The sequence below is a fragment of the Rhineura floridana genome, chromosome 2 (genome assembly GCF_030035675.1).
Source record: "Rhineura floridana isolate rRhiFlo1 chromosome 2, rRhiFlo1.hap2, whole genome shotgun sequence".
Taxonomy (NCBI): domain Eukaryota; kingdom Metazoa; phylum Chordata; class Lepidosauria; order Squamata; family Rhineuridae; genus Rhineura; species Rhineura floridana.
The window spans coordinates 30,412,909-30,428,319 of record NC_084481.1 but is presented as its reverse complement, the minus strand read 5'-3'; the positions used below and the strand labels follow the sequence as shown (position 1 = coordinate 30,428,319).

Below are 15,411 nucleotides of genomic sequence, written 5' to 3'. Positions count from 1 at the left end.
GTATGTTTCTTTTTCAGTTTCCACTTTGATATCATTTGCACTTCTTAAAAATCAGTGGAACACAGCTTTACTTTGAGACAACGTTACCAAGCACGTACCACTTCAAATACTATAAGCCAGTGCTTTTTTAATAATAAAAAATAGTTTTCGTCTTGATATAAGTGCTGCGGGTGCCCGCACACAATAGTTGCCATGGGCAGCAAAAAAAGAGGCACTATCACATGAAAGGCCCTGCTATAAACACTATATAAATAATAATAAAATTAAGCTGTAAGAGGCCAGCTGGATACCATTTTTGTATATTATTTTTCTACTTTTTAAAGATAAAAATGATATTCAAAAATAAAGAAGGCTTTCCAAAAGATAGGAACTGCTACAAAACAAAAAATATTAAAAGTAAAACCTGTGATAGTTGAGGAGGGAGCTCAGAGAGGAGAGCTTGCACCGGGAACCATTTAGGCCTACATGAGAGTCATCGCTGGAGAGCCACCCACACCACATAACAGAGACTTCACTGGGATCCTAGAACTGGAGCAGGAGTACTGAAAGCAGAGCAGTAAATAAGAGATAGCTCGCTCTGGGTCCTTTTTAAAGGCATGGCTGGGCAAAAGCCTGGGAGTAGCAGGGCCTTTACAGAGCTTGGAAAAGTTACTTTTTTGAACTACAGCTCCCATCAGCCCAATCCAGTGGCCAAGGTGGCTGGGGCTGATGGGAGTTGTAGTTTAAAGAAGTAACTTTTCCAAGCTCTGCTTTTACACTGCTATGTACTGCAATCCTACACAAGCAACTGGGGCAATCTGCCCTAGGTTGCCACAAAGCAAGAATCCCTCTGCCTCAGTTCCTGTGTGTACCATTGGTCCTTGACTAGACCCTGTGATGTCGCTCAACAGAATCTTCGATATTTTGTTTAAAGTTTTCATAAAAAGAGGAAATGGTATATTAGAGTGTGAGATGACACTGAATCTCAACATAGAATTGTGGCATAATGGGACCTCTCCCTGGCCACAATGAAGTAATATTTTACATAGTTGATACAGAATATATACTAACTGAAGGCTTAAGCTGGCTGTAAAATATATCATTGGGAGGCTGGAAGGGAAGAGGGGTCTGCTTATTAGCTAGGCATGCAACCCAAATGCAAGGGATTCTAAACGAATTACAGTAAGGTAAAAACTTTATTTGTGTCTGGGCAGCAAGAGAGGTAAGACTGGTTAGGCAGACTTATGATTGGCCCAGACCAAATTTGGTTAGGCAGGCTTATGATTGGCCCAGATTGGTTACAGAGTTTGAGGTAAGGAGAGAAGGACAAGAAAGGTTTAAGGATTCTCTGGCAGAGTAGGCAGCCTGTTCTTGTCACAGAAAGAACTCCAGGCCTGCCCAAGGAAAGAGTTCAAGGAGTGAGGGAATGACTGAACAAATGCCCCCTAAGATTTCCAGGCAAAATGCCACTGAACCACAAGGAAAGGTGTAGGAGTGTTATGAGGCCAGGCCTTGAGAAAGGAATCGTTCCTGAATGAGTAGTGGAGAAGTGGGCTGTAGTGATTATCATAGGGTTGGACCCAAGTGATGTCACAGGCGCGGGCCCTAGTGATGTCATTAAGCATGATACATTAAGCATCAACCACAGTTGCTTGGAGCATATAATTCAAACAAAAACATTTCTCTGACTGGAAATTAAGATAGAAATCTTAGCTAAAAGATAGAGCCTGGGTAGGCAACATTTAATCTAGCCTACCTGATTCTGGCAAGAAGGATTTAAGTGGCCTCAGGCCAGCCTAGTTACCAAAAGGCCATTGCAGGAAGAAAGGAGCCTAATGTTGTTGAGATGTTAGACAGGAGCACTCAGAAGTAAAGACAGATGCTCCTGAAAGCTGCAATTCTAAAAACACTAAGCCCCACAGAACTCAATAGGACTCACTTCTGAGAAGATATGGTTTGGATTGTGCTGTTGGTAAACCTTGACTAGGGATCCTCTGCAAAGATATCCAAGCAGGGTTGGCAACCCCGTACCTGGTATGCCCTGCCCGTACCTTTCAACATGGCTGCTCCAAACTTCTTTATAGATTTGACCCTTGACTTCCGAAAGAGAAATGAATAAGAGTACGAAGTTTCTGTACCCTTTTCTGTCTACTTTGTGGGCTGCAATAAACTCACTTTGACAGCCAACCCAATTCCAGTGAGTAATATTTGACAGAGAGAAAACACGCATGGTTCGACCTACCTTCACAGACAGCAGCCTGAGAACAAAAATTCCCAGTATGTGAATTCTCTTTTACCACAATTGGGCAAGAAACAACTGTCATGCAACCAACAAGGTGCATCATCAGTGGGTTTAAGGGGGTTGAGCTGAGCGCATGGAACCACTGTTGTTGCTTCCATGGATGTAAGGGAGTGAGGTTAAAGATAAATGAAATGCAAACAGAAAAAGAAAAAAGATAGTGATGATTTCCTAAATGCGATACCATACCAACAACAACAAAATTCCTATGAGTAAGCCAGAAACCTCAGCATCCCACAACTAGTCAGGATTTCTAACCAAAAACCAAAACAAACAATCCTGGCAGCAAGTCAGCCAAGGTCACAGAAATGCCCATGCAGCACAACATGACCCGGGGGCTTCAGTTAGTACAGAATGCTGTGGCACGATTGGTGACAAGAATGAGATCCTATTGGCACATAGCACCTCTGCTCTGAAATGTGCACTGCTGGACGATTTGCTACCAGGCCAAGTTCAAGGTGTGCTTTCCGTGCTATAGGTGCCACATAGTACTTGCTCTGCTCCTGTAAGAAATCAGTCCTTTAGTGTGGCAGCATCTACGCTTTGTAACTCCCTGCCTATTGACATTAGGCAGATGCCTTCATTGTACTCTTTTCAGCACCTGCTAAAACCATTCTTGTTTAGGCAAGCCTATCCAGGCATGTAGAAGCTATTTTGTTTTTTATCTGTTTTTAACTCATTGTTGGTTTTATTATTTTGAATGTTTTTAAATACCTGTCTTTAACTGTTGTTACCAATAATTTTATTGTTTTAATTCTTTCTGTAAACTGCTTTGAGATTTTTTTTGCAATAAGTGGTATATAAATGTTGTAATTAAAATACATAAATAAATTTCGGAGTCACTGTGGCCCTTGGGTCTCTTTCAATTTTCAGGAACAAAGGAATCTGCCTTATGCTGACTCAGACCATTTGGTGCCATCTACCTGAGTACTGATGACATAGACTAGCATTGGCTCTCCAGGATTCCAGGCAATAGTCTCTTCCAGAAATTTAATTTTGGACCTTGCATGCAAAGCATATGCCCTACCACTGTGTACAACCATTCCTGTTTTTTAAAAAAATCTTTTAAAATTGTTCTTTTCAATTCATAATGAATGCACATCATACTTAGTGCAGATCCACACCATTCTTTTAAAGCATATTCAACACATATTTGAAGCACATGAATCACATTACACAATTATGGGAACTGTAGTTTGTTAAGGGTGGTGGGAACAATAACTGTGAGGGTAAACTACACTTCCCAGGATTTTTTAGGGGAAGTCATGAGCTTTAAATGAGACGTGGATATGCTTTAAACGTATTGTGTAGATCTACTTAATAAACTTTGCCTGCATGTAAATAGTTTTAATTAAGTTTTTAAATGGAAATGAGCTATAAAGTTTACTGGGTGACTATGGGCTACTCACCATCTCTCAGCCTAATCTGCCCCTCAATAGAGGGGGACCATGACCACCCCAAGAAAGAAGGGCATGCTTAAAGTGTAGAGTAAATAATGATGTACAACCATAGTGTGAAATCGGACACTTATTGGGACATAGTATGAAGAAATATTTATATCAGCATGACTATCAGATATGTTTATTATTTACACAACCTGTAAAGATATTTGTAGTGCAATCCTATGATTGTTTATTCAGAAGCAAGTCCCGATGTATTCAATGGGGCTTACCCAAACAGGGAAGCATGCACAGAACTGCAGCCTCAAGTGATAAGGAACACTCACCCAACCCAAAATTCAGAATCATGCCACTTTAAGCTGTTTTGCAACTGTTTATACTTTTTATGGTTATTGGATTTTAATGGGATTTATTTCTTGTTGTGAGCTGCCTTAGTTTCCAGTCAACAATCCTACCTCACAGGGTTGTTGGGAAGACTCTGTATATACACACACACTGGAGATGTAAAAATACATAGACCCCATACAATAGTTTATTGTCAAATAGTTTAGTGACCAGTTGGTCATTGCAGAACATGTTTTAAAAAATAAATTCAGTATTAGTGTCCTACATAATAAAAGCAGTGATATCTATATAAGACCCGCCTAATTGCTTTAAAAATAGGATTGGAGTGGGAGAGAAAGATTTGCAACACCAACACAATCCTTTGCTATGTTCACTCAAAAGTCCAATTAATTGGCAGCACAATCCTAACCATGTCTACTCAAAAGTAAGTCCTATTGAATTCAATGGGGTTTACTCCAGGTATATGGGATATTGGATTAAAGTATTGGATTAAAGCTTCATATTGGGAAGGTTTTCAAAACAGTGCAATCTTCAACAGCCCAGGAAAATTTATTCTTTGATTCCTGAACATAAGAGGAAAAAAGACTTCGTACTGGTGAAAGCTTTATACTTACTCAGCTTTGGAGATTTTCTTATAAACAGAAAGAAAATAGTTTTCTACTTTTGCAATGGAGTCTAGGTACTGCCTGGAGGCCAACAAATCCCTTGTCAATCACAGCCCCGACTTCACTTATTGGCTACAAACCAGAAAGGGAGGGGTTAGAGCAGCCAGCTAAGAGATAATTTCATGGAAGTTGCGGGGGTGGTGGCTGACATTTTGGTGTATATTTCAGGAACCAGACCACCTAGAAACTTAATTTTTTTTTAAATGAAAGCTGAGAGTCCAGAGATTAAGTTGACTCACCCGGAGACTAGGAGAGGACCCCAAAAGTCCAGAGTCTCTGGCTGAAAACCGGACACCTGGCAACTCTAACTACGCCACATGCTGTTTCTGAAATGCTTTGTAGTAGATGTGAGGTGAGTGGAAATTACGAACTGTCATACAGATATTACATGGACCAGGTCCTGCTCCCCCCCCCAAAAAAGAGGTGGAAACTGCTCACCAGCAGTCTTTTCCTTACCCCATCTTGAAGGTTTCCTCATCGTTGACCTCTCTCATTGTTCTTTGGTTTCCATAGCTACAGCATATAGTCAATAGTGTCTCCTCCTACAGCTTTCTCTACACAATAGCTGAGGAATGCGAAGTGGGTGCTCTCTAGTCCTGGGGCAAGAGGCAGGCCTCACAGTTGCTGGCCGTGGTACATGCATGGGGTTGTTTTTGGACAGCACCACCTAGATTTGGAAAGGCCTTTCTGGTGATTCTGTTATTTTTCCTTTTGAGATATAAATTCTATGATTGCACTTTCCCACTCTCTTATGTATGGCAGTCTTCAACTTCTCCCCTCCACCTCACCACGTGGAAAACACACCATTTAGGATGACTGCTCAATATCATAGATTATTTCCCCCTGAAGACTCTTCATTACCTTGTAATTCCAGTCTGGATTAGCCAGGGAGATGTCTTCATTCCCCTTATTTTTCAGGGCATGCTTAAGTAGGAATACTACTTTAAAGTGTTAGCTGGTTCAGTATGCTGCAGCCAGATTGTTGTTTGCAGCCAGATATTGGATGCATGTGACTCCTTCACTGTGGCAGCTGCAAAAAGGGCCCAATACAAAGTGCTAGCTATGATTGCTAAAGTCAAAGGTGGAGAAGCAGAATGCCTAAAAGACAAATCTCCCCATAGGAACCTGCCCAGTTGTAATTATGTTCTAGAGAGATGCTCCTCCATAGCCCTGTTTTGAGTTTGTGGCTTCACATGAAGGAAAGTCCGTGTTCACCTTGCTTGTGCCATTGCGCCCCACACTGGCCTGTCCCCAATGCTTTCTGTGCATTGCAGGCAACCTTGGCCATTCATGCTCATGTAAAAATAATACATTGCCCTGCCTCTGTCTTCCAACAAATCATAAGCCACTTAATTAACTCATGTTTTATTTTTATATGTATACTTGTTTAAAAAGAACAAAAAAGACATTTAGAAGCAGAACGGAAAAGGGGGAAGAATGCTGAGGCCAATAAAAAAGCAAGTGCCTAGGAATGAGCAAGCGGATGAGGCAGCCTATTTAGCCCACTTAGCAGCGCAGAGAAACGCCAGTGCCTTCTTTGAGAAGTACGAGCGAAGCGAGCTTCAGGAATTACTTACCACTTCATTCTGCAGCTGGTTGGCAACCAAGGATAACTTGCGCCATCCAATGGACCTTCCCAGTGGGATCTTGAGTCAGATGAAGGGCATAAATGTTCAAACAGCTATTTTTCTAGCACCGGTGGAGCCTGGCTTGGATTTGGACTGTAGAGAAATCCATCAGATTATCAGAGAGTTGGCTGTTGGAATTTATTGTTTGAACCAAATCCCTTCTATCAGTTTAGATGCTAATTACGATCAGAGTACTTCTTGCTCACTCCCGCCAGCATACTTTGACACGAGAATAGGACAAATGTTGATCACCGTTGACTACATGCTGAAAGCCTTGTGGCATGGGGCATACATGTCCAAAGAAAAACGGGTCAGATTCTCTGAATTGTGGCGGTCTAGCATGGATATTGATGCAGATGGCATCCCTCAAACAGAAAAAACTGCTGCTGCGGAGTTTTGCCAAGCTGGTAAGAATGTTGTTATACATATCCCAGTCATAAGAACATAAGAGTCTGCTGGATCAGGCCAGTGGCCCATCTAGTCCAGCACTGTGTTCTCACAGTGGCCAACCAGATGCCCGTGGGAAATCTCTGAGCAGTAAGAGGTTTCAGGGGTCCCAGCATGTTATTTGGGTTTGGTTTCCTTGGAACAAAGATCACTGGTGACTGACGGGGATTCTGTAATACAAAGTTTTGTTTACACATATTTTGTTTACATAAGTAGAGGCTGAGCACAAGATGGAAACTTCACAGTTAATACTGCAACAAAATCTGCTTCCCATCAGATTCCTAGCAGGGCCACCAAGGTTGTAGATTTGGATTCTTCCAAAGAGCAAGCTAGGCTTCTCTGTCTCTTTCAGATCCGGTTTATAGACTACCAGTCTATTGTTCTCTTTCTCACAGAGACAACTTGAAGATATTACCTCCAACAGGATGGGGGGGGAGAAAGACCTGCCCCCTTCCAGAAGGATCTCCAGCTACTTAATTTCTCTGGCAACACATCACATGTACTTGCCCATCTCTTTAGTTATGCAAAGGCCTCCAATAAAAGGGTATCTGCTAGGCGAAGCTTGTCCCAGATTTATTGTTTGTTTATTTATTTATGATATTTATATAGCACTCTTCTGGCAGACCTCACAAAGCAACTTATGTAAAGTTATTACAAAAAATAAACTTTTTTTGGAAAATAAATGTTGGCAGATCACCAGGCTGTTACATTTTTTCTACTCCCTTCAGAGCAAGAGCCCTGATGTGGACTCTTTAAGCAGTCTGTTTTTACAACTATTCACTGGTGGTGGTGACCCTCAACACTATTTATGTCAACATGTTGGTGAGAACTGCGCCAAACATGATACACTTTATACATGGAACACACTTACATGCAGAAAGAATTAAAACTTCATGCACAACATCATGTGACAATCACACATATCACTGTGCACATATGGTGGATGCATACAGGGAAGCCTCAGTCGATTATGACTTTCTGGCATGTGTACACATCATTAAATAGATAAATGCGTGTGACACCGCAATCTAGAGTCCAAAGGGACACTCATAAACTCATGCAATGTTAGGATTGCCCACAACTTGAAGATAGTTTTACATGCAACATACTGGCCCCAACCTCAGTCCGGCAGTGACATGTTGCTGACATATATATTTAGTTTTGTTTTTGTTTTTAAAAACTCTATGCCACTTTTCTACATATTGGAAGGGAGCAGTAGCTCAAGGGCATCTCCAAGCAGCTGGTGACGAGGAAGTCTAGAGAGAAGCTACCAGTCAGAGTAGACAATCCTACTCTAAAACAGACAAAAGGTCTGTTTTAGTTTTAGGCAACTTCCTATGATCCTAGGAAGTTGTACTCATCCCCGCCAATTCAATAGGCATCAGGTTAGCATTGTGATACAGCTGGTCCAGATTCTTATCTTCATTGACAACACCCACCAAAGGGTGCCTTGGAGTGTTGTTTGATGGATCAGGGTAGAGCATGTGTGTATGCTTCAAAACAAAAGTAGAAAGCTGTGTATTAGTCAGTGTAGTTTCCTAATTTCTCATAAACAATAATTAAATAAAACTGATAGCGTAGCCATAATTTCTAAGCATGAATAAGGTGGCCTCTTAACATGCAAGGTTATCAAGCATCATTTAAAAACACTCTTCTCTGAACTTTATTTGTGTTTGATTTTTGCATACTATTTACATTTGATTAATTTGCTGAGATTTCTCCATGTATGACAGGAGATGTCTGTATTTTAACAAATATATTTTTTATGTCATATATTTATAGATCTTTTATGTACATGTGTATGATATAGGTCTAGTTGATATTTCAAAAGAACCAGATTTTCGAGGAATCTATGATGAAAACATGAATGAAGATCCAACATATGACCCTAACAGCACAGAGGAGAAAACATTCTTTATGCAGTTTGTGGATTATATCTTACTTAAGTTGACTTTTGCCACCACAGAGATTCAGCAGTATGAAAATGTGTTCAAGTTTAATGCGGCGTATAACCTTTGTAATGTAATAAGAATGACTGAGGACCGTCTTGATATGTCTTCATATCAGAGGCTGCAGCAGAGGCTAGCTCTTCAACAAAAACTTGTGAAGAAGCACCTAGAAAAAAAAGGAGAGATCCGGAAGAACATAGCCTACCTAAAGCTAATGAGTTTTCTTATTCCATTTATTGTTGGTTTAAAAAGGAAAAATAAAGTTCCAAATTTAAATCGTCTTCTTCAGCCGTATTCAGGTAAGAGTATGCTCCATCTGTATTTCAACAGATTGCTCTTAATCCATGAACAAGATATACGTCACATCCTCATCATACATTTAAAGCACTCATATACCACTTTAACAGTCATGGCTTCCCCTGAAAGAATCCTGGGAACTGTAATTTTTTAAGAACGCTGAGAGTTGTTAGATCCCTCACAGAGCTGCAGTTCCCAGCACCTTAGCAAACTACAGTTCCCAGGATTATTTGCAGGAAGCCATCGCTCTTAAAGTGATAGAACCATGCTGGAAATGTATGGTGTGGATGTGGCCTATAGTGTACTCTTTTTACACTTTTTTGTTGTTGTTTTAGGAGTAAGAAGCCATTGAGAGTAGTTCTGTTTCTCACTGAGCTGGTAAACCTATATCTGGGCTGTTACATTTTGGACAAAAGGTAGGGATTCACATGATTGCTCCTCCATACAAGCAAACCCCTCCACACAGATAACTAGTAGGTAATAGAGGAAGTATCAGCTTAGTCTTCTTCCAGACACAAATATGGAAGGGTTTTAATTTTATTTTTAAGGGAGGAGCTTTCAGTCATATACTTTGCTCATTTGCAATCTGAAGTGGCTTAGTCTAGAATCAGGTATATGTATATCATCTCAATGAGAGATGAGTGAAAATTATGTTTCACAGATCTCTGAAGAACAATAAACCTAAAGGCAGAGGATAGATTATTTAGTATCTCTCCCTCATTTCTGTTGGGAGTAAAGCACCATCACATATTACAAGTGACCTGAACCAACAGGGGGTAATCTACTCTTCCTTCTGCTGATTCCTCCTCTAAAGTGTTTGTTGTTTTTGCAGGCTTTGCTTCTTCCCTTCCTCCATTCTCTTCCTGCCTTTGTTCTCATTCAGTTAGTAATGGCTCCCTGACAGCAAGCCGCATGGTTGCTTCAGCATGTGTGATTTACCTCTGTAGTAGTAAACCTAAGTTTCTTCTTTCAGCTGCTAGTCTTACCAGACATGCCAGGGCCCTGGGCCCATGGTGTCAGAACACCGGGTCGCAACCCCTCTATACAGGCTGCGCAGAATTAATAACCCCACACACATCCCACCTACTCTAGCACTTCTGTAAATGATATGCGTACTATATGCACATGCCTGCCATCAACCAAGATGGCGGTGGAGACTTCCCTATGGGGCTGATGCCGCCACTGCCATTTTGGTTGATGGCAGTCATGCACGCGCAGCACACACATAATTTAATGGAGCACTTAGAGGTAGGTGAGGCGTGCGTGGCCTGTGCTTACTACATGGGGGAGGTGCCTGGGAGCTCCCTCTCTGCAATCCATGGCAGCGTCAGGAGCTGATGCTGCCACTGATTGCAGAATGGGAATGCTACCCTCACACCCTAAGGAGGGGCTCCTCTGGGCCACAGGGGCCCTCGGCCAGGGCCCAATCTGGCCTCCCCCTGGCGCTGGCCCTGCAAAAACTCTTAACAATTTCAGTCTGTGAAATGCATTTACCTCACTGAGATTGCAGTCCATGAATACCATGGGGCATAATGAGACACTTAATAAGGCTGCAAGCCTATACACACTTATCTGGGAGTAAGTTCTACTGAAGTTAATGGGGCTTCCTTCTAGGGAGCCTATGACCTTCCAGATGCTATTGGACTCAATGTAGGCTGGTCTGTTAGGACTAATGGGGCACAGCCCCACCAGCTTCAGTCTGTCCTCATCCAGCCCCCATCAGCCCACCTTCTTGCTTGTAACTAGTCCAGTGGGTGGCACTGGCTGTCAGCTTCCTCCTACTCCAGAGGACTTATCCATATGGGAGCATAACTTGGTGCTAAAGATGCTGTTTTTACCTCCATTTTCTGTTTGCACCATCCATGGTAAGGGCTCAATGCCACCTGCAAACATGGCGCTTTTTAGGCACGCTTGAGGGGAAGCATCAATCACGCAGTTTCCTAAATACCACACCCTCTAATTTAACATTTCCACTCACTCTGATTACCTGGCAACTGATAATAATAATAATAATAATAATAATAAATTTAATTTTTGAGTCGCCTATCTGGCCGAAACCACTCTAGGCGACGTACAACATTAAATTCAACAATACATAATAATACAATACATAATAAAATACAGCGCAGTCAACAATAACCATTTTAAAAAGCGGCATGCTCAATTTGTTCTACCAGTAAGTTTCATTTACAACAACAACCCGGAAGTGCTATTATTTGTATTTTCATTGGTACAATACAACTAAAACACAAATCTTTCTTTGAGCAGTGTTATGCTTTTGTGCACAAGTTAACTGATTTTTTGGACGTAAACTGAATTTAGATTTTTAATACTATGTGACTAGTCAATAACATTTTTCATAGTTAGATCCCTGGTAAGCAGAGCAACTAGTTTTGCTGAAGTCCTGTTTTGACAAGGGCATGGGCGAGGCTACCCTATGCCCTATTCCTCCAAATCACCTGCTGCTAAGTACTATTGCTTTTGAAGATGCTCACATGCACTTGTTTTTTCGTCTGGGTTTGGTGCTGAGAGATCAAGAGTTGCTGCCCCCTGACCTGATTTCTTAAAAAGCAACTTTATTTTGTCATCTAAGGAGCAGTATTTGTTACATCAGCTCTTGCTCATCTTTGAATTAAGCCCACCTCATTATACTCAGCATTACATTCTGGAGGGTGTTTCCCGAATTTATTTTATTTATTACATTTTTATCTTTCCCTTTCATTGCCCAGATAAGCAGTCTTTTTAATTTGATGAAAAAACTGCAAATCTGTACTTTTGAAAGTGCTTCTTAAAGAATGTGCCTATTATTTAAAGTTAATAATGATTTTAATATGTTCATGTGATTAAATGAGAGCAGTGAGTTACCTTCTATTCTGTGTTAAAACTCAGTTTTTCCTCCTTGTAGATGACAAAGTTAAAACAGAACGTGAATTGCCTCCCCTTTTGCTCGGACCAGATTTTAAGTGCCAGCATTTTGTATATGCCCAGAATCAGTATTTCCATCTCCATGGAGGGATTGAATATGATATTGGTACGCCTTCAGTTGAAGAGGTGTCAGATGAGATTAAGGTATTGAGTCAGTCTTTTTGAAATATTAGCTTGCAATAAAGGGATGTTGTGCTGTGAGGCTAGAGGATCGATTCATAGCCTCAGGGGGACGGCATTCAACCTGTTCTGGACAAGGTTACGCTCCCACTGAAAGATCAGCTTTGCAGCTTGGGACGTCTTCTGGATCCATGGTATGGCAGCTATTCCCACCAGCAGCAGCTGTGTCTGGTTCAGCAGCTGCACCCTCTCCTGGGCAGAGGCCATCTAGCCATGGTTATCTATGCCTTGGTAACCTCCCATTTTGATTTCTGTACTATGTTCTACCTGGGCCTGCCTTTGAAGCCGGTTTGGAAACTTCAAATGGTACCAAATACAGTGGGGCTCCGCTTTTCGGCGGCCTGCTAATACGACAGCTTTCAATTAGAGTAAGGCCCCACTCATACGGCGCTTGTTCCGCTTTTATGGTGTTTTTTGAGCGTCAGAGGCCGTTCTATTGAATGAGTTCTGCTTTTCAGCGGGTTTCGCTTTTCGGCAGGTGTCTGGAACATAACCCGCCGTATGAGTGGGGCCCTACTGTACAGCTACCAGAATCTTAACAGGTACACTTTGTTCAGACTGCATCTGGGTAATCAGCGATCCACGGAGGCCCTTCCCTCTGTGCCCCCCTTGTTATATTAGACATTTGGAAACATGAGAGCTATGCTCTGCCTCTGTAGGCGAAGGCAGTATGCTTCCAAACACCAGTCACTGGAAACCGCAGGAGGAGAGAAATGCTCTTTGCAATGAAAATGTGATAAAAGGGGAAAGAGTGCTAAAGATGGCTGTAGCACAAATTAAGCAGGCTTGCCATGCATATAATTTCTCAGTAGCTGCTGAAGACATTTAGCCTTTTCTGAAGTAACAATTCTAGCTTCCTAAACTATCACTTGAGATGGAAACAAATGTTAGAATGGCACGCTCTTCCCCTGTTCCTCCCCTTGTGCTCCAGCTTCAGGGTCCAGCAATTCCTGGCTTAATCAAACCACAGTTCTTTGATATCTTGGAATGGAGAACTGTGGTTTAATGTCACTTTACCAACCAGGATCCTAAAATAGGATCAAGCGATAGTTTAAGGTCCTGAATATTGAACTAGCATTAAACTACTGTTCTCCATTTTGGATATAGTGAGGAACTATAGTTTAAACTATGGGTTAAAGCTGGTATGTGATCCTAGTAAGTCCTAGCATACTAAATTGTAGTTTATAAACTGTATTAAACCAGGAAAGTTACGTCTGAACCAACCCATTGCATTTATCAGCTCTTAGCAGATTTTTGGCCTGCAGATTTTACTTAAAATTGGCAAGATGCCTTAATTACTTAAGGCAGCACTTGGTCTTGGTGCAGCATTTTTAAATGCTTTGCAAGCATAAATACGGTCTGTTATTTTTTTACATTAATTATTGTAGGCTGCCTATGATGAAATGCATGCATGTGCAACAAATCACCTCGCTCAACTGCTGGACCCAGAGGCACCCTATAGAGAACATTACCCCATACCAATAATGGATTTTGATGGCAAGAGGTAACAAATAGGCAAGATGCTTTCTATTGAGTTTTTGGGAAACTCACCATATACAGTTCATGGCTGAGAGAGTGAAAAAGTCATTTAGGTGCCCATAAACACTTCTGTGTGCACACCAGATGCTGTTATACAGTCGTTTGTAAAATCATATTTAATTAAAAAAATTTTTTTTTCATATTTTTTCAGTCAGTGTGGTGCAATGGCTAGGATGTTGGACTAGGACATGGGAGCCCAGGGTTCAAATCCCCACTCAGTCATGAAGCTCACTGGGTGACCTTGGTCCAGTCACTGCCTCTCAGCCTAACCTACCTCACAGGGTTGTTGTGGGGATTAAATGAGAAGGGGGAGAACTATATATGCCACCTTGAGTTCCTTAAGGAAAAAGGTGGGACAGACAGACAGACAGACAGACAGACAGACAGACAGACAGACAGACAGACAGATAGATAGATAGATAGATAGATAGATAGATAGATAGATAGATAGATAGATAGATAGATAGATAGATAGATAGATAGATAGATAGATAGATAGATAGATAGATAGAATCTATTAATCAGAATTTTTTAAATGCAGAATTGGGGTTTGCTGCTTTTTTAAACAAATATTGTCCATATCTCTCTGACTGCTTTCTATGATAATAAAGGGGATCCGGTCATGTACTGAACACTTCCTAGACAAAATCCCATCTGGCATAAAGTGCTGCATGGTATTATTTTGTTTTCTCTGCTTCCTGTTAACTCTTTATTCTAAACTACGCAGTACCTATCAAACTTTTGTTTGTTTGTTTTCATTTGCTCCATCTTTTATACCTAGGTTCTAGACTTGCAGACTTAGGGAGACAGACACTTGAGTGATCTTTACAGCACCTAAATGCTAGAGCAGTTAAAATGATTCTATAGGCAGTGTGGTACAGTGATTAGAGTGTTGGCCTAGGATGATGGAGGCCCAGGTTCCTGCTCAGCCATGAAGCGCACTGGGTGACCTTGGACCAGGGTTGGTTGTGAGGATAAAGCTGAGGGAAAGAATGCTGTGTGTATGCCATTCTGAGCTACTTAGAGGAAGGGTAGGATGAAAATGTAATGAATTAAAATAGCATCCCATGGTTCAGTTTAGACATACAGCTTGTGACCCACTGAGCTGAATGCAGTCTAGCAGCCATCAATTAAGAAAAGTCCAGCATAAGAAAAGCCCTGCTGGATTAGGCCAAATGCCCATCTAGTCCAGCATCTTGTTTTCACAGCGGCCAATCAAGATGCCTTTGAGAAGCCTGCAAGCAGGACCTGAGCGCAAGCGCACTCTCTGCAAGTTTGATCCCCAGCAACTGTTACTCAGAGGCATACTGCCTCCCACAGTGCGTTGTGGCCTGCCAGGTGTTTAACCGCTATCCCAATTCTGCAGTCTCATGCAAAAATCGATTTAGGAAGCCTCTGGTGGGTCACCATATCTAGCTTGTTGGCTCTGCCCCATTTGGTGGGTCACAAGGTGTGCAGGCTTGCTCGGAAGGCATTGTGAAATACAGGCTGCAACATCAATGTTTCAAAATATTCTGGTTCATACTCTGTGTGTATTTTTCCTTCCTGCATGTTCCAGCTATTATGTAATCGGCATTGAACTTGAACCATTTTATCTGCTTTTTAAGACCCAGTGGTGGGGAGCCATAAATGAAGTAATAAGCACGCTTAAACCCAAAAGGCTTCCATTAACCGATATTCAAGCAATGGACCAATTCAAGAAAAGATTTGGTTATAAGAAAGCTATTAAATGCAAGGTATGTTTTCTTTAGGGGACTG

The 15,411-nt window shown here is 41.5% G+C and overlaps 1 protein-coding gene across 1 annotated transcript in view; it reads left to right on the top strand.

Moving 5' to 3' along the window:
• Positions 1-6,125: 6,125 nt before the first annotated feature.
• The window catches only part of ANKAR (ankyrin and armadillo repeat containing), a 45,983-nt gene continuing 36,697 nt past the window's right edge, over positions 6,126-15,411 (top strand). Inside the window, exons 1-5 of the mRNA XM_061612899.1 lie at positions 6,126-6,723; positions 8,574-9,011; positions 11,915-12,078; positions 13,503-13,618; positions 15,212-15,389. Coding sequence (XP_061468883.1) covers positions 6,126-6,723; positions 8,574-9,011; positions 11,915-12,078; positions 13,503-13,618; positions 15,212-15,389 — 1,494 coding nt within the window. The remainder of the gene's footprint in view (positions 6,724-8,573; positions 9,012-11,914; positions 12,079-13,502; positions 13,619-15,211; positions 15,390-15,411) is intronic.